The sequence below is a fragment of the Neodiprion pinetum genome, chromosome 6 (assembly GCF_021155775.2).
Source record: "Neodiprion pinetum isolate iyNeoPine1 chromosome 6, iyNeoPine1.2, whole genome shotgun sequence".
Lineage (NCBI taxonomy): Eukaryota > Metazoa > Arthropoda > Insecta > Hymenoptera > Diprionidae > Neodiprion > Neodiprion pinetum.
The window spans coordinates 11,110,683-11,130,906 of NC_060237.1; the positions used below are offsets into that span (position 1 = coordinate 11,110,683).

General features: G+C 36.6%; 2 protein-coding genes across 2 annotated transcripts; one reads left to right on the plus strand and one right to left on the minus strand.

The window, feature by feature from the left end:
• The first annotated feature begins 1,649 nt into the window (after positions 1–1,649).
• Positions 1,650–9,006, plus strand: nes (lysophosphatidylcholine acyltransferase 3 protein nessy). The gene is made up of 9 exons (XM_046631297.1): positions 1,650–1,676; positions 3,709–3,904; positions 4,240–4,347; positions 5,273–5,395; positions 6,218–6,333; positions 6,418–6,576; positions 6,694–6,921; positions 7,012–7,320; positions 7,726–9,006. The coding sequence occupies exons 1-9, from the start codon at positions 1,665–1,667 to the stop codon at positions 7,996–7,998; spliced, it is 1,524 nt and encodes a 507-aa protein (XP_046487253.1). The 5' UTR covers positions 1,650–1,664; the 3' UTR covers positions 7,999–9,006.
• A 1,598-nt stretch (positions 9,007–10,604) lies between these two features.
• LOC124221649 (uncharacterized) lies at positions 10,605–14,445 on the minus strand. The gene is made up of 3 exons (XM_046631845.1): positions 14,307–14,445; positions 11,411–11,887; positions 10,605–11,312 (listed from the first exon to the last, which is right to left on the minus strand). Exons 1-3 carry the CDS (start codon positions 14,319–14,321, stop codon positions 11,169–11,171), a joined length of 636 nt encoding a protein of 211 aa, XP_046487801.1. The 5' UTR covers positions 14,322–14,445; the 3' UTR covers positions 10,605–11,168.
• Positions 14,446–20,224: the final 5,779 nt, after the last annotated feature.

The window sequence follows — 20,224 nt, forward strand, 5'->3', positions numbered from 1 at the left end:
TTCACTAGATATAATGAAATTCAAAATAAAAATTCCTCGGAAAACCATTGGCACACCGTTAGGATGGGCCCGAAGGGCTGGTATGGCAACACGAATTTGTATTTAAATAAAAAAATTGTCCACGTTTTAAACAGGCTGCCACTGATAAGTATACAAGTTCTTGTTATAAAACTGCTTAAGAAAAGATGGCATACCGATTGTGTAAAAATTTTGTACAGCTACGGAATAATATTCCGTAATTTTAATCAATACAAAATTTGTTGTAATATTAAGTTAGTACCCTAAATTGTTGATATGTAATATGGCATACAAGTTGTCCGGGCTTATCGTATTAAAAAATGTAATCTATCGTTCTTTACTAATTCGATTTTCCGACGTTGTCACGTTGGTCCACTATCGCATGACCGTTATACATGTGATGGTCATAAAATCGACATCGACGTGGAGAATGACATACGAGAAAAGGAGAATGATAACGAGGATGAGCCAAACTTTGAAATAAATATTCCGGAGTGATGGAAGAAAAATGACTCCATAATTATGATTTATATGCTTGATTTCCAATAAACGCTAATGTCATAAATTCTATTATTATTCTCTAATTTTATAAACCTGAGACCTCGTCAATTGCTATGTTATTTGTTATTCCACCTACATATACCATGATTATAATAAAAACAGAAAGGCATAAAAAATGTTATGTTTATCTTACAACGGATTTCTCTCTGTCTGCATCTGTTTTTAATATTTTCCTCAAGATTGGACATTATCGACCTGTATACCATTTCTTATTCCACCTACATATACCATGTTTGTAATAAAAACAATAGGACATACTGCTTAAGAACGCAGAAATTTTTTATTCTATCTTGCAATGTTTTTTGGGTATGCCTGTAGTGTTTACCCTCTCAAACGATATACCAATTTAATGTACATCATACGTTTCCATAAACTGTATGAAAATAAAATGGTATAATAATTAAAATCACGGAATGTTATTCCATAATTGTACAAAATTTTTGCAATGTAAACAGTACTTGGGCATATGCAATCGACATGCCATCTTTTCTTAAGCAATTTTAATACAAGAACTTGTATACTTATCAGTGGCAGCCTGTTTCAAATTGCGGAAGTTTTCCTTATTCAAATACAAGTTCACATGACTATACCAGCCCTTCAGGCCCATCCTATTGGTATGCCAATGGCTTTCCGAGGAATTTTTATTTTGTATTTCATTACAAAACACATGAAAGCCTGATTCAAATCGTATTAAAACACATCATTTTCGAACAAATAACGAATCATTTTTTAATATGAAGAGTCCATGATTACTTTTTGATTCATGCATCATTATCATTAGAATATACGGATAATATTGTCCTCTGAAAGTCATATTGAGTAAAATCGTATCCTAAAATCTGTCGGTATCCCACGGTCTATTATAGATTAGAGAAGACAGAGGTGTGCTGGGAGAACTCCTCTCTCTTTTCAATCGGCGTGATGGTGGGAGACAAGACAAGAGAGCTGGATGGAACAGCCATGGATATAGGCGCGTGATTTCTCCTCGTTCTCCTCTACCATTTCGATCCATTGAATTCAGTGTTCGATCCCTGCCACAAATATCATCGGACAAAGGGTCACTCCAGTTTTTCATGGACAGATAGATGGCGCGGATAGTAAGTCGTAGACTGCGGAGTGAGAATTCGATCACACGTAATAATTATGTAATATAGCATTAATTTATTCGTTCCGAAGACCCATTTGTGAATCAGGCACAATTTCTCACGTTTGTCTTTAGCGGATTCACACGTTATTGACAATTCTTACTGTTCATTGTTCATCGATGACCACAATACCACTATAGTTAGAGTATAATTGTTCCTATCTCATATTCTAGATCCTGATTGATTGTTTCATGTGGTCGCGCCTCCTTTTCGCTAACGATCTCTCTAAGGATAGAGTTGCTTTTTTCGGGCAACCTTTGGCGTATTATTAAGAATTTTTTCAAAGAATATTTTTTGTTTATCGCAATGAAACTGAAAAAAATATTTTTATTTATATTATTATACAAGCTGGCCTGGCCGATCATGTTGTTCTGTTTTTTCCGGTAGGTGCGCCATAATTCGTTAACAATACGCAAAATAAGTTATCAATCACCGCCAATCGGATCTTAACTGAGCATAGCCATGAACCGTCCTCTCGACAATATAAACATATTGTATGAATACGACCTTAATCGATCAAGTAGTTCAGAAGTTAAACGAACACTAACAGACGCACGGAAGAATTTTATACCTGTATAAAGATAGTGCAGAAATTTTTTTGTCACACAAGATTGCATCCTTAAGGTGGTGCAAGCTGAGCTGTAAGACTGCTGAAAAGTAAAATCCAGGCATATTTGTAATCGGAAAACTAGTCTCTATCGTCTGAACTATGATGGTTTTTTTTTTTTTCTTAATCAACAAAATGGTACAATTTTAAAAACTTTCTGACTTTTCATATGATGTAAAACTCATTATTGCCCTACAAATCGGAATTTTCAAATTTGATAGTTGTCTGTAATTCGTAAGAAGGCAAGGTGTTCTTTTTAAGTTGCAAACAGACAGTTTCGAGATAAATGCGTTAAAAGTTTTTTTTGCAGCCTCGATGGGGATAAAAATAATATTTTTTTTTTCTTCTTTTGCAAGTTACACTTAATCAGTAATTCGCATGCCATACTGTGGACCTTGGACTTCTAGGAGGGGGTCAAAGACCAACAATACAGCAACAACAGCCGCTGCCCGTTCGTTACCTGGGACGATGAGCTTTAAGGTGCACAATGTTTGATAAAAACGGAACCATAAATTGTGCGTTGAGAAAATTTTCAGCCTGTTTGTAGATGAATAAAACACAAACCTGGAAATCCTAGCTGATCCCCTTCGCGAGATATTTAATTTTTTATGATTTTTTAATTATTTTTCAATATCAACCACTTTCGGCATTACCCAGGACCAACGGCGAGGACGTTGTCGTAATATAGCCCCATTTTTATATTTTTTGTGTTTTTTTTTTATTGTTTTCTATTTTATATTTTTTTTTCATGTGAGGTTTTTTTGCGCTGCGATGCTCTTAGAAAGTGCTCATGGTCGACGATTTAAAAAAAAGGTTAATTATATGTAAATTCAGTAAAAAAGACTAGATGATCCATTAAAAAAATATGAATAATTCAGGGACCATTGTAATGATTGGGACATAAACACAACTGTTTCCGTCGCTTTTATTTATTTTTTTTACAAACGTCTTCATGTATTCATTTACAAATGTGTTGCCTTTCATTTTAAACTGTAAATGTTTCCGATTAAAGGATTCGACCAACTTTTTCAGACATATCTGTACAATGATACGTAATCGAAGAATGACAATTCATAACGAACTACAAAATACGGTAACAGTCAGCTGTACCAGCTAATTCGACTTATATATTGTTATTATGCACCTGTAAATTATCAATGCTCGTACGTAATACGTCGATGTCGATTTTTTGCTTTTCAAATGAAATGCACACCATGGTTGTACATTCTGTATTAGGCCAAACGAACTTTGATTGGTTTTTAGCGGAGCGATATTCGTTACTGACCAATAACAACCATTTAGTTCCTACGTCACGATTTTCCTCCAATCGAAGCTTAGTACACCAGAGTTTCAGAATTCGAATTTATGTCGTGTCAGTCGTTGCGTCGCTGGACTCCCGTCAGCGGTCAGATCATCGCGCACAATTGGTGGCGACAGGTGGCGATAGCCCCGAGCGCATTTGGAATTTCAAACATGGCCACCGAGGTGATTAGCCAGAGCTGGTTGGCAGGCTTAGCGACATCATTAAACGTACCTGAAGCTGCAGTTCGACTTTTGGCTTCTATTCTACTAGGTAAGTGATGTTTTATATTTCAATACATATTACTGGGTAGTTGTCATTAATCGGACTACAATAAAATGGCGCTTTTCTGAAACGGCCAGGAATTTCGGTCATAACCTAATTCGTACGTAAATTTCCTTGACATTTGCAGATCGCTGCTTATCATTTTTATTTCATTGACTTTGACAACTGAAGTAAAAATCTTCGATATCTTTGTGAATTTGGGTTGCGGTTATTCTTTCTATCGAGTATTCTTGTACCGAATGTTGACACTTAATTTTCTGTAAATATTCTTATCAATACAAACTTTAACTATCAAATACTAAAATGTTTTGTATAATTTACAGGTTTTCCATTGGCACTGTTTCACAGATATAAGCTATATGGCAAGGAGCAAACCCTGCAACACATATTTTTTATACTCTCCGGGTTGAGCATTGGGTATTGGAATTACGGTAAGATTGTTATGTTTGAGAAATTTCTATCATACACATTGTGTAATCCTATAAATGTCGTTTAAAGATTTATCTATAGTTATAAACACAATTACACAACTGTTTCAGCCTCTTAATTTCTTGCCTTTTGCTTTACTGCGAAGTTTTTTTTCTATGAAGTGCTTCACGAATGTACACTTGGTTTCTTATTAATCAGAGTATGTTCAAGAATATAAAAGGTCATAATCTCAATGCAAATGCAAAATCTTTATAAAATATTATACACTCAAAAATAATAGCTGTTTGAAAAATTGTCATATTTTAGTTTCAGTTGTTAGGGAAGTTTGTCCGGCAAAAAATTAATTACAGCTTTGTGTAAGTCTGATTTCATTTCATTTCTAACAGTTTCACAAGATTCAAAAAGAATTCAGTAGATTTCAATATATCCAGAAGATGATGCAAAATTTCTCAACACTTAATTTAGATTTGAAGATTTTGTGGGATTTTAATTTTTTTAAAAAAAGACTTCATACATTTTCAGCAGTTTTAGAGAATTTGAATATTGTAGTAAATTTCACAAAGTGGATTGTAACAGAGTTACAAGTGGCCCTATTTTTTATTTGAGTCAAGAGAGAATTAGTAGTAGAAACTGAATAATGCACAATTAAAAAACTATCATCCAAATTTACTTATGCATATGTGGTGAATTAACAGAGTTATGTCAGCTAATAGTTTTATAATATTATATATTTTAATTCTACAAGTGTAATACTTATCAGTTGATAGCATGAGGCTGAGCTACATCTCAGATAAGATAGCCATTGCCTTACTCATGGTACATTTCCTTTTTCAAGTTTTTACACATTGTAATAACGTTATCTTTATTTCGAGTTCAGATTTGTTGTTAATTTTAATAACGCTCATTTTCAATTATAAATATTTCTAGGTACGGATATCCTGCACTCTGCATTTTCACTATGTGTTACCTATCTGATATTGAAGATAGTTGGTGGAACGAATTTATCGGTGATCATGTCCTTTGTATTCAACTTGACATACTTGCTAGTGGGTAAGCAAACTTCATTGTTATTCTGAATAATTAGACTTGGAACATATGACGTCTGATGCTATAATAATCGTAAGAATACAGTCAATACAGCCTATAATTTGACTTTCAGTGCCCCTCAATCCAATAGAATGAATTTTATTTTTTTTTTTCCTTTTGTAATAGCTCTTACTGCTCATAATTTAATTGTAAATTATTTGAAGTTGTAGTACTGCTCAGGAATGCAATGGGTACAATTACAATCATGGCTTCATCTACTCTTTGTGAAGATAAGCTTAACAACCGAGACTTTGTTCTGAACAAGAAACGCTATTTACAAAGAGCTCCCATTAAAATGCTGAAGTGGCGATTAAAAGTGTTTTATTCACAAACTACATGTCCCGTTCATCGTAACATAACAGCATCATCCAACCTCTGATTGACAATAATAATATATGACTTATACTGTTTATAATAACATGATAGAGCCAAGCCATGAGACAAGCACATATTATCAAAAAAACAACAAACCTGTTTACAAGTGCAAGCAGTTTGATGAGAATGACGTCATTTTCTTATTTATGTTGTGGGTCAAAGTGAAGACATGAATTCGATTCATGTGTCATTGCATAAACATATAATGCACTTGATGATAAAATTTTTAGGATAATTTAACTGTAATTTGGAATACACATAGGTAACATATTTTTCCAGTGATTGCAAAAACTTGATCATTAACTGAAATATGTTTGGGCATTATGAAGTTTTAGTCAAAAAATGTTCCCATTATTTGATTTATTTATTTGCTAAAGCATTTATTCATTCATTCTCAATTTTTGTTTGAAGGTTATTATACAACAAGTACAGAGGAATACGATATAAAATGGACAATGCCACAATGTGTATTGACCTTGAGGCTAATAGGGTTAGCATTCGATCTATACGACGGCAGAAAAAAAGAAGTACGAATAAAACTATTTTTATGATTACAAGTTGTTAGGAATGTAACGCACAAATCATTATTTGTTTTTGGATAAAAAATTTAGGAAAAGCTATCAGCATCCCAAAAGGAGACAGCCTTAAAATCGGTGCCATCGTTTTTAGAGATCGCAGCCTACATATATTTTCCTGGTTCGTTTTTAGTCGGTCCGCAATTTAGCATGAACCGATATCTCAAGTACGTCAATGGCGAGTTGAGGGATCCGGTATGTCAGTTTTTACTTAATACTTTCCTCATTTGCTGGTATTTCCATTTTTGAGAACAGTTATTCTTCAATCCTGTTTTACAACGTTACTGGTATTCAATGGTTTGTGTGTTATAGGACTCCTCAAACGAATTGCCACCTTGTATAGTTCCTGGTTTTTTGAGAGCTCTGGCTGGTTTTGGCTACATTGTAGTTTTCCAACTTGGCTCCATGTACGTTTCTGACGACTATATAGTTGACTCATCGTTTTCTAACGAGAGCTTTTGGAAGCGGTGGTTCTTATTGGGACTGTGGGGTCGAGTTAATTTATATAAGTATATCAGTTGCTGGCTGATAACTGAGGGGGTAATAACTACTTACTAAATATTGAATCAAGTTATTTGAAGAAAACTGAGTTGAAATACTTGAACGTAACGCACTATGATTTTTTGTTAGGTCTGTATTGTTTTTGGTATAACTTACAATGGAAAAGACGAAAACGGGGTCCAAAGATGGGACGGTTGTGCCAATGTCAAGCTATTGGTATTCGAAAACGCGACACAATTCAATCATTACATTCTTTCCTTCAATACGAATACTAATCACTGGTGTGCCGAGTATATCTACAAGAGATTGAAGTTCTTAGGATCAAAATTCTACAGCCAAGCAGCGACTTTAATATTCCTTGCCGTTTGGCACGGTTTTCACAGTGGATATTATATATGTTTCTTCATCGAATTCATCATTATGTATTTTGAAAAAGACGTAAGTTTCATTAATATTGCCTCTGATTAATTATCATTATCTCATCAAAGTTCTCAGCGTCAGCAAATGCAATCGTTTCGTTTTTTCCTATTAAACTACAATTAGTAACAGTGGGGTGTCAGTGCGCTAAGTAAAAAAAGTTAAAAACCTGCTTGCAAAATACAGTTTATCGAATTTGAATGTAAATTTGCGTTCATGGTTTTTTTTTAGATTCCCGAGTTTTATTATGATGTCTAAATTGTGACTCTTGCTTTGCATGAAATGTGTTATCGTCTGCAATCATTACCGCAGAACAATTTGGCATTGTTGGTTGAAACGTATCTGGGGTGTTTAGCATTTCCATCCTCTACCATTCGATACTCGATCTAATGCAAATGGAAACTATGATGATAATTTGTTTTTCAGATTGGACCTGTACTTAATTCAAATAAGAAGTTGCAGGCACATTTGAGCAATCCTATAATAGCAGTGCTGGTCTGGTTTGTCATGAAAATATACACGTTTGTATTCATGGGCTATGCGCTAATACCATTTGTCTTACTTAAGCACAGTAAATACTTACAAGTATTTGCGACTTTTCATTTTCTCGGACATATACTATTCATGGGCTACCCATTGATAGCCCCATTTCTGAAATCACTTATTCGAGAAAATCGGCAGAGATCACACAACGAATAGAGGATATATGTAAATTCATATTCCATGCGAATTTATGCCGGGTACTTTTTAGAATCAACGTTCTTTTTCACTTTGCCAAATAATCAAAGAAATTAAACGTTTGACACTTAAACTATTGTGATGAACTTTTATGTCGTACTCGATTTAAATGGTCAGTAGATTTGAGTGTTCTTGTATCAATCGACATATTCTGTCCATCTATTATCAATGGCAAAGACGAGAATATTCGATCACATATTATTGTATCGTCATACGCAGTTTTAGTTGAAAAAATTGATTCCTGTATTGAATTTCCAATACAGTCAATTCTGAAACTATCTGTGCAAATTTTTAATTGTTGCGACTAACAACCTGAAAACTCTACCTCCAAAGATTGAGATAGAAAAGAGTATTATAGCTGTAACACAGGTATACAAGTATACATGTAATTAATGGATAAAGTGAACATTATTTTATGGAAGAGTCAAATCCAATAGGAAATTCAATCGAAAGAATATACAATATGATCGAATAGTAGATCCAACAGAGTATGACAGTGGAACAGAGTATTTTGTAATTTTGTAAGTAAATCAGTGAAAAGGTGGAAAATACGTAGAGGCTTCGGCACGTAATTACTTCGAGACAGGGATTTGATTCATGTATACAAAGTTGCGTGATACATAGGCAATTTATTGCGAGTTGATGAGAATAACGAAATATCTTTTCCTATGCAATCTTTTTGGAAGATGGTAAAGAAATTTCAGAAGCTTTATTGTCCAAAGCTCAAATTTACTCTTATGTCCCATAATGTTTATCATGGTACAATACATTATTTATTTATTTATAATAATATGTATATTAATATAATTTTTCGGTCAATTCATCAATGGTCTTCAATGTACTTTGTTAAATTATGCTAAACAAAACTAGGACAAATCCCAAAGTATTTGCCACAAATTAGCAATTAAGTGTGACTTTGTAAGACTATTTCTCATTTGTTCCATAAATATATTTTTGAGCATTGTAAAATATTTTCTTTTATTTCCTAATTCTAGAAGTTATACTACTGTTTGACGACTTTCTTCATCTCTTTTTAATGTGAATTTACCTAAAAATTTATAAAACTGCACGTGTGAAATCTAATTAGCAAATCGTGACTGTTTTATGGTATCGAATTATCAGATAAATTTTATTATTCCAATTGTTGCTATTGTGAAAGCACTGTTTTCGAAATAGTGAATTTATTGTATCATTCAACTTTACAATTGCTATCTATATATGTATTTACCTTCCAGATTTCCTACATTGATCTCATGAAGCAGGGTGATTTAGAATATTTTTGATTGAAGATTATGAAATTAGGTATGAAATTATCCAAAAAAACTAAAGTTGGTTCTACACAATAGTAATACGGAGAAGAAAATTCAATACGACAGCAAAAATTTGTCACCTTAGATTCTATGGTCAAAATAACAAAATATCACCTTAAGACAAATGTTTGATGTATTGTTAATTGTCAGTTTTTCAACTTCAATGTGTATATCAGGACATCTTGTTAAATGATTTAATGGCCGCTTCTGTCATTGCTATGTGCTAAAAAATATTTTTTACGCTACCACCTCCAACAACCAACTAAGTACTTTGTCGTTTTTGACTGGAGGTATCACAGAAAATAGGATTTGTGGCATGTACTCTTCTTGACTCATGAGTTTCCGTTTTATTCGTCAAGAATTTTATGCGCACTTGCCACGAAAATAACTGTTACATATTATGTATTCAAAATTTTGTTTGGGTCAAGTGGCATAGAATTCTAACCGAACAGTTGATATAGTATATCGATTTTGCAGCAGAGCCGATAGCTCTCATGCCCACATCACAATGATTGCTGAGTTGTTCCACCTCAAATCAACTAACAAACGTTCGCATCTGAACGCCAACTTTTCTCGTTTTTTTCTCTTTACACATTTTTTTAAATCCTCCGCTTTGCAGACAATAATAATTATGGTGCAGCTATCATGTTAAGAATTGATGTCATCTCTGTTAAAACTCGTGGAACTTGCATTATTTGCTTGACGTTGAAGGACGAAGTCGTAACGAAAATTTGGAGACAATCACAAATAGTTAGGAATCTCTGTGGTAGCATTCTATACTATAGATGATCTTGAATTTTATGCTATTTTGAAACTCTAATAAAATGAGATACTTGGAGAATTCGAGTCTTCGAATTGATAAGATCCGATTTAATCGTCACGAATGTCAATCACATTTGCAATTTTGAAATTGAATATTTAATGTGTTTTCATCATTTTATAACGTATTTACCAGTTATTTCGAAACAAAACCGGTTGTTCATTAGTTATTGAACGATGATTAAAAGAAAAAGAAGGTCCCAAAATACCAGACTTCGATTGCACGCTTTTCTTCGTCGTTGTCTCTTTCTTTTCTCTGCAGTTTTTTTCTGCTATAAGCATGTTCCGTTACTTGCGATAAATAGGTCTTACAAAATGATTCTCTCCACCCGCCACAAAAATTTATAACACTATTTATTTCTTGATGTATTGAATTGTAATACGCGTTATGAGGCTGTTATTAAACGCGGAATAACGGGAGGGACACATTGAGAAGTCTTTAAATATTGAAATGTTGTATTTTCATAAGTTTTCTTACAAAACAGACAACTTAATATTTAGACTTACTGCCTACATTATAAAAAATATAAAATTACAAAGGTACTTTGAGATAGGTTTATAAGTAAGTATTATGAGTTTCCGCGTTTACTGATTGACTTTTTACCTTTGTGCTCTGATTAACTCAGTGCTATTAAGAAATTTCGAGTTCTTGTGTTGTATCTGTTACCCTGCCTTTAGTTCGTTATTCCAAACGTCGTCTCATCGTTGAAAATTTCGGTATTGAATTTAACATTTGGCAGTTGCAGCAGTATTCGTATCGCTGTATGTCAGGTTGTCTATATCTCCGACGTTGCTCTATACGATCGCGGTGCTTTGATGTTAACTTTATTCCTAATCTCTACATATTGCCTACTGGCTACTAGTCGAATAGCTCTCTACCATTGAACCATAAAAGCGCAGTCATCAGGGTCATACCGAAACTCGACGTTACATATTGCCAATTGACGGTGATAAATACGCGATAGTGATTAACGATCACCGTTGTATACTGTCAACATATGATTAGTAAGGTCCGCTCGCCGATGGCGCGGGTGCGCCGTAGCTGTCGGAAACCGAACCTGCGGATGAAGATGATGATCCATGGCCAGATGGTGCTGGGGCTCCGTATTCGCTTCCAACAGATGCTGGGTATCCGCCCTGTTCCTTCTGTTCATGAAACATTAAATGAAATGTTATAAAATCACGTAAACAACAAATCCGTCAATTGCGTGCGCCTGGTCTCATCAGCGAATCCAATCACTCACCTGCGTCTTGTATCTGATGAAGTAAACTTCCGGTTTGCTCGGTTGAGTTGGCTGCTGAGTAGGAAGAACGACCTCTGGCGCCTCCTCTGGTTTCTTCACCAAGACGTAGATCAGAGTCTTTTCTTCGTCCTGTGGTGGCAGAGGTGGCAGGACAGGAGCAGTTGGGGTTGGCGGGGTAGGTGCCTTGATGAAGACAATTTTGTAGTGCTTCTGGGGCGGCGGAGGCTGGTGCACGGGCTTTGGGGCTTTGTACTCCGGAGCTTCTGGCGGCGGTACGTGGACGTAGACGTGTTTGTGGATCACAGCCTGTTGGGCTGGAGGTCCGTACGATTCCTGGATGACTGGAGAACCGTAGCTCGCGCTGGGCAGCGACGGTGCCGGGGCGCCGTAGGAAGATGAGGAGCCGAAGCTAGATGGCGGAAGGTACGATGGCGGTTCCGGCCTTGCCAAGGACACTGCGCAGACCGCACCGAATACCTGGAACAATCGAACGATTTCTAGTTTCACGAATGCCTCTGTAATTTCACCTCTGCCTCTGGCTCCTCAATTCCCCGGATCAGCGATCGGGCGAGAGTGTGTTGTGTTTTATTACAGAGAGCGTTTCACCTTCGGCATTTATATGTACCACGCCGTGCCCGCATGTGAGAGAATAATTGGTAAAAGGTGTAGCGGGACAAATAATGTTATATTACAGATTAAGAAACACACGAATTTTATGCCTTTCGAGGCTGGCGGGTATGCCGTCTTGATGCCCGGCGATGTTATACATAGTGCAATGATGATGGACTTCACGCTTTCGTAGGCATCGTAATGCCCTGCCGTAATTGCCACAATCTCGTACACGTGTTACCTACTAATTACGTCCGGTAGAAAATTGAGTCCAACCCATCCCGGAAAATAAGTCCCGAACAGTATAAATGTTGCGTCAGCAAATTATAATCTATGTCCTGTAGGATTATCCCCTTCCTAATTCTGTATCTCAAAGTGAGGATTGCGAAATTTGTTGTTGTGCTACTTTTCGCATTTCGAATTTTTGAGTTTTGACCTTAGTCCCAATACGATCTACGCCTACGATTTATTTACGCATTTTAAATTCTTGGTATAAAGAAGACCGTAGAGATGAATGATGACCTAGGAATGTCAGAGATTGTGTAATGTGACAAAATATCATATACATCTTCGTTCACGTTAGTTTTATACCAGTTCCACAACCAGTTTTTTTTCGGTCCACAGAATTTTTTACGAATTAATTTTGTCATCTACTGTGTAGTTGCATAATAATTGGCCAAGTATAACCAGCTACTGATAATGATAATTAATTCATATGTTACTAATCGTTGCATTAAATTCCTAGAGATGTAGCATGGTACTCCATGTATAGCTAATTGAAATACTGCTGTAACACTTTCAATATTGCATTCAAATATTTTTTCGGTTGGGTAAAAGATCATTATTTGTGGATAGTCTTAATTAGATGCAAGAGAAAACCAACGAAATGGAAAGTTAAGTGAGATGTATAATTTATAAGCATTCCTCTCCTGGTTCATAATTATATGTTTCAATGTGGCTCGGTGGTATTTCTTGCTCTACCGGGGATCTCACGCTGGATGGTCAGATATTAATGATAAAACTATATGTGTAGAAAGGCCATATATTCGACTGCCGTTGGATATAATGATTCTTTCGACCTTATTTTTAGCTTCGCTTCAAGTTCAAGAACTCCTTAACGACTCGTCGCTATGTAAGTACCGATAAAAATTACTCCTTTTCCTACACCTAATGATCATTTCGCTGGTCACATTAAATATTTTTATAGCTTCACACATAGCGCAAGCTCCATAGAACACAAAAACTCTATTGCATTTTTTCTTATGCATTAACAAGCTAAACAAGAACAGCAGAAAAAAAATAACAAAAATAAAAAAATAGAATGTAGAGCAAGAACTTTCGTTTAAGAAACTCCGATGAAAATTCCTACCCTCAGCACAAGCGATATCGCTTGTCGAGAATAATAGAAGCAATTGTGTTCATTAGGACAGCTAGTTTGTCATCCACGTAACAGAGCTTCTTGGCACATGTTCATCCAACTATTGGCTGGACGTATTGTCCGTAGACAAAAAAAAACAAAAATATATATATTACCGGTACACTAACTTCTTAAACTGACATTTATAGTTCTCAAAATCTGCGTTAATATACTAATTGCGCCCTTGCGAAGGCGATGAAATCAAAACAAAAATTTCAGTATTTGTAATATATCGGATGACACGAGATTATACAGCGCATAAAATTTTTGTACGTCGAGAAAATGAATTGTACAGCAATGATAAGTACATCATTTATTTCCAAGCATTGCCTCTCAAACCGTTACTCAGAAATCGTGGTCAGAAATCAAATCATAAGATTAGGTCTCATATCAGGAAGAGGAAATAATGCAGTAATAACGTGCACGTTAAGAAAAATGATTGTACGGATTAATTGAGAAGTTAAAACTTTGACAAAATACCCTCAATCTGTTTTGCTAAACCTCCGTTAACACTCTTTCAGTGCGATCCACATCGACTACACCGGCGCAAACGAAAAGTGATTCTTTCGAAAGCTACAACTTTTTATAACGAAGTTAGACGTCCCCTTGAACAGCCTTACCCAAAAACCAATGATACGTTCTAAAGTATGGCTAAAAGTGAATTTCAAGATTCAAACTTCGAGTTATGGTTTACTGACGCGTTTTCTTTTAACGGAAAAAGTTGAGTTTATCCGGACTGGAGGAACAATCACTTTCTAGAAACAATTTCACGTGCGATTCGGTGTTCATACGACATCCGTTTCGGTTAAGGTCCGCGAAATAGAGATGTTTGCATTCGAATTAGAGACACTCAAAAATAATATTACTTACTAATAGGACCTTCATTATATCGCGCTTATTCGAAGGTTTGAACGGATAGCCTTTTACTCGATTCAAAGCTCGACGATGATGGACCACCTTAGCTCACTGCCTGGGTCATACACAATCACTGACTCGGTATGCCGCGGTAGCGCCTCTTCTTCACTTTTATACCTTGGCCAACTCCCCCAAAGACCAGCAGCACCCCGCGTGTTGCATGGCCTGTCCGGTTGATTACCGCGTCAGAAGTTGCCGGTGGAGGGGACATGGTAACCCGTGCATGGTGCAAGGCAAGCCAAATCAAGGACCCGTTTGATTGGGGCATGAGGGCCGTCCCAGCGAACCTCTTACTCAACCCGGGACCAAGGGATACCCTACTGCGGTACTTTATCTTGGTGGTGTAATTCATGACCCGCAAAGTGCCGTAATTTAATCGTTACGATGGAATTCATCGAAGAGTTACAAATTTAAGTACACTTTTCGTGTAGTATGGATCTAAGATGGTTGAAATATAGATTTATGTAGGATTGGGTCAGTTCGTGTCTAACGGCTTCGTTCTGTATCGAGCAATCAGATGAATCCGAACTCTAAATGTGCAGGCCTGCTACGGTGTTACTGATCTGTTAAGTACCCCTCCACCGAAGTCGGAAAGAAATTTTATACACGCACCAGTAGTGTTAACGGATGATTTGTTGAATTCACATTGCAGATATAAACACCGAAGAGCAGAGAAAAGAAAAACAGGATGTGTCAGCGATGACCTTGTCCCCCTTTTTGTAGCATCCGTCCGTATTTCGTTTATATCTACATAGGTATTTAACTTTAGAACAGTTTACTTTTTGGATTAAGTTCAGCCTAACCTCCCCTAATGTATAGTAAATTTAGATCGAATGTGATTTCTTGAATCTATATTGTGCTTTGATCATCGTAAAAAGTTTACACCACCGTAACTTACCTGGTCACGGTGTGAAAATCTGCTATCGAATCTGAAACCGTTTTCGATTTCTCAGATTCGACTCGTTCCACATGATAGATAATGGTACTGGACGTTTTGGAGTTGAATCTACACCGAATCGTGTCGGGCTTGAATGCTGGATGGATTACGAATTTGGGATATATGGAAGAGTTTGGATTTGGCCTCAAATTTGCACCACTGAAGGCTCATGCTAATGTTATCTGAAATTAAAACCAACTCGTTAAAGTGTAGGACAGTCGATTATTTACTTAAAAAATGTAAAAGATACAGCATTGAGATGCTTAGGATTAAAGAATTGTGTCTTTTCTAACCGCAGTGATAAATCAGCATAAATTGTTATTATTATTTTGGCTCAAACTGGTGCACTATAAGTTGCATTAATTTGTTCTTATTGTATCGGGGAAAGGGGTTTAAAACCGGTGTGGTTAAAATGTCAGGGTAACTAAAAAGATATTCGCCAATGACAGTGGTAAACAGTTTTGAGATAATGCGACGACAGTAAATAAGATTTAAAGATAATAAGCAGTGTATTTTTTCATAATGCACCCCTGAAGCCCATTGCTGTAGCCATAACACAAGCATTACGGAATAGCGTAGACTCAATTTGAACCTATAACCTATCATATGAACAAACTCTTAACTGAGCTTTGGATCCGTAGATTTTTACTCGCTTGGAAATACCACTATAGTGATCCACGAAACCACCACGTTGTAAAGCTTTGCTTTGCACCAATCACCCGCGATAATCGTGTCACCTATTACGGTACCCTTGTGCTTTTTTTTTTTATAAACATGTATCGAAATCATTGAAATATGTTGTGTAACGTGGAACAGAATGAACCAACTGTGCGGAACTGCGAAAGTCCTTGCTCCGCCTCTTTTTAGTCATCAGGTATGTGCATTGTATCCATATAGGTATAACGGCATGCACTTATAAGTTTGTGACAGGTGCAGCATGTAATTACTACCCCAATTCGAAGAGATATTTGTATGAGTATTTTTCGCACGGATAATTGTTGCGACATCACTCATACTTGTACGAGTACCTATTAATTGTACTTCAAGCTAATTTTCAGCTTTTTGCAGTCATCGTTTTCTTTCTGTTTTATTTCTCACTCTTCTATATAGCAGTTTGTCGGCATTCTAAGTAATACAGAAGATATTTATTTCGAAGAATTCATTCATAGTGCACGAAGAGTAAGGTAGTAGAGATTCATTTCAAAATAACGAAATCAACTTGATGTGGATAATTGTCGGATATTTTTCTTTTTTGCATCTGGTCTGCTACGGTTTCCACATTAATTCCTCCGTCAGACTTTCTCCGCTGACCAAATAATTACAAGGCGTCCTCACCTTGGGATGAAGTACTCACTGTAACCTGCATGTAGATCACATATCATTACGTAGCTGATGGTTGGTATGGTCTATCAAATTATATGCAACCACGTTACGAACTATCATAGGTTTTCGTTACGACAATCATAGATTTATGATCAGTTCAAATCATGATTCAAATGCTACCAGCGGGCAACAGACGTGATTTGGATGGGCAAGTCGCGTGAAAGAATTTCACTTTGGTATTTTATTTAGGCTTAAGCGAGGTAGTATGCGGAGAGTCGAAGCGCCTTGATAAATGGATCATCTATGCTTGGAGGGGGGCTGTCGTAGAACTTGCGTACTAGGAGGAGATATTCCTCGATATGTTAATTCGAGTTACGCTAACTTGAGAGCTGCGTATAGTTGTTAACCAATAGCTGGTTGCGTACTGTATTTAAAGGGAAGAAAGAAGAAGAAGAAGTTTGAAAGAGAAAATGCGTATATTTATTTGCTTATTAACTACCGTAATGATGACGCGAATAAATTGAATACTCGGATGGTGAATGTTCTGATCAAATTTCAATGTCCACATCGATTCTGAAATCCTTGGGCATAAGTTCATCTCATGAAAGATAAATTTTCATACCAAGGTATGAATTCCTTGATTAGCATTTACTACGTTGGCCAATTTTATTTAAACGTATATGTGCACAAGGATCTAAAGTGACACTGAAACGATACGTATCTGACAATGGAGAAACGAACGAAAATTAAGATGCATTTGAACTTTGAAATCTGTCCAAGCTAAATTCCACGACTATCGCATTACGAGATTGAATCAAAGACTACCGGTTTACCTGTGACAAAAATATTTCCCATGAACATTGACAGATTATAATCATTAAAACGCATGCATGTACCTATACAATGAACCCACGGTAGGTTTTATGGAGTAAGGGTCGGTACTACTTTGCAAATAGAAGAAAAGATCTGAATTATCCGAATGATAAAACTATACCATGCATGGCAATTTAGGAAAATTTATTCTACCTTTCATTTCATTTTCACACGAGAAGGGTGGTGCGATTGTACCTCCTCAAGTTCGTACGTCGTTACCTGCATACCTGACACAACTCTGGATTCACGGTGCGAAGCGTAACGGTTTATGGTCATTAGCCTAATTAGAATCTAGATTCGTCACGGATCGGATCGTTTCTCATATATATTCACCAAAAAAAAAAAGAAATTCCATACAAACTGTGTGTTTTCAAAAAGAAGGAAGTCAGAGAAGCTTTAAAAAGTTGAAAGTCATTCCGCGCAATTGGATTAGGATCTGTAAAAATTCAACAGAATATACATTCTTAAAGTTTGCTTGCCCCTAGTGCAGTCTGGCGAGATATTCTCTGACCAGCGTTCACTCGCGACATTTTCCCCGCGTAATTCACACCTACGTGTTAAACGATAGTGAGAGTTCAGTATGTACCTGTTGTGCATTCTATTATCGCTGTAAAATCGTGATTACTGTCGACGTACTAAATTAAGTTCACTACGTGCAACCTATGCGACTAGAGTACTGTTATTGTTATTAGGTAGAAGAATAAACCGCAGGTCGATATTCGCAGCGTAACTTGATCGCGAATTTTTTTCCCACCAGCAAGATCAGTACTTTACTCGTTGTAAGAAATGGTCTCAAGGTCTCGATTTCATGTGGGCGAACGTATATGCAGTCATGTCCCCCCGGCGGGTCTTGTACCCGTGGAAAATACACAGCTTAAATCGAAAGTGATCGAAGCCACGCGGCATTCTTTTGAATTGAGGTTATGCAAGTGTGATGAGGTAGGTACGTACGTATGCGTATCTTAAATGTATGAAATTCGTAAGCTTTGACCGTCCGTTTTGCGTCGCGTCGCGTCGGGTCTGCTCTTGAATACCGTCAACCAACTTTTATGCCATTCACTTTCTTACTGCATTAATCGCTAACGCGGGGACGAAATACCCGTCAGATATACTCTCACACTGTACGCATACGTATCCGATATTATCCACGATGGATTATAATAGATGCACTGTAAGAAACAATTTGGGCCAATAATGAATTTTTCATGTCGAAATCAACACGTTTACCAAATCCATTTTACTCCTCCGTATGATTTCGTCCATTTTCCGATCACGTGGTGAATGATGCATTTTACAGAGATAAACTGTAGGCAGATTTCCACATGATACATAAATGTCATTGATACATCACAAGATGTAACGAGTCATTAAAAGTACTGCGAGCGGCCATCAGACTTCGCAAGGCGTTCAACATTCCCGCGATGAAAGTAGATCGGGTATTGCGACAACAATGATCGGAGACTGAAGCTATAAAACCACCCCACATTTCATCTGGCGCCTAATTGGAATTATCATTCTGCCAATGCTAGATCTGCTTCAAATAAATTTTGCCTCCTAAACACTGATTGCATGTTCGGAAAAGTTATGTCCTGACGCGAACTTGTGTTTGTAAATTATTGTTGTATTGGTAGACGCTGTTCAACGCATATACTAGTAGTTCAATGAAGACCCGTTTCCAGATTCATTGTCAGTATTGAAATGCCCATAAACCACTGTTCAAAACTCGGCAATGTTACCGAAAGAATAAGGTTAATTTTGCGTCAAATATGCGAGTCGTTAATAGATTGAAATTGATTTAAATGACTAATTAATGTATAGTAGCTCGATAATTTTTTTCACGTAGCGAGACTATTTCGAGGTCAGTGTGTCCCGTATCAGTACAATTGTATTTGTTGGTAATTGCCGAGATTTTAAGTGTAAAAAAAATTCTCAATGGTATTTTCCTTCATTCTTGACTTACACATACAGGTTCGAATCCTCTTGTTTATTCACCGCATGAAGCAGGTACGTACCTACCGGTTGCGTTTTGCAACGCTCGTAATTGTAATTAGCACGACTTTCTCCAGCCGTTGTTGCGGTTCGACGAAATTGGTCTAAACGTGTACATACCCGTCTTACGTATGGTACATCTGACAACAAGTAACGGAATTGTTCAATATAATGCGGTAAGACTTTAGATATTTTTGGAACGCAGTGAGGAAAAATTACCATACTTATCCACGATGTTATGTGTTATAAACGTGTGAACGCGTGTGATGTAGGCATTTCATACGCGTATAAAGTGAGGCGATTGGATATACTGTAACAGTTTTTGCCACCGTTTGTAAAAGTTGAACTGATCTTCAGCACGGTTTCACTTACTTTCAATGAACATGTACCTCGACTGCGTCTGGATTCACGTAATCGTCTGCGGATCTTTCATCTTTCATCAGATTACCAGTTATACTTGAAATACGGCTAACGATGCACGATGATGATGATGGTGGTGCAGGCTGGTTACGCCGCAGCAATATTGGTCAAGATATCTTCTAACGATCGGTGATACGTCTAACGAGAAGCCTTGCCTCTTGATAAATCATTATCTTATTCATGGCAATAATTCGTTATAACCCGCGACGAAGTTTATATGGTATGCAATATACGTACCGTTTTCTTCTTTTCTGTTGAAAGTATTCATATTCTTGTGTCTATGTATATGTATGGACAGAGGTATATTTCGTGGTCGCTTCGAGACTTCGAT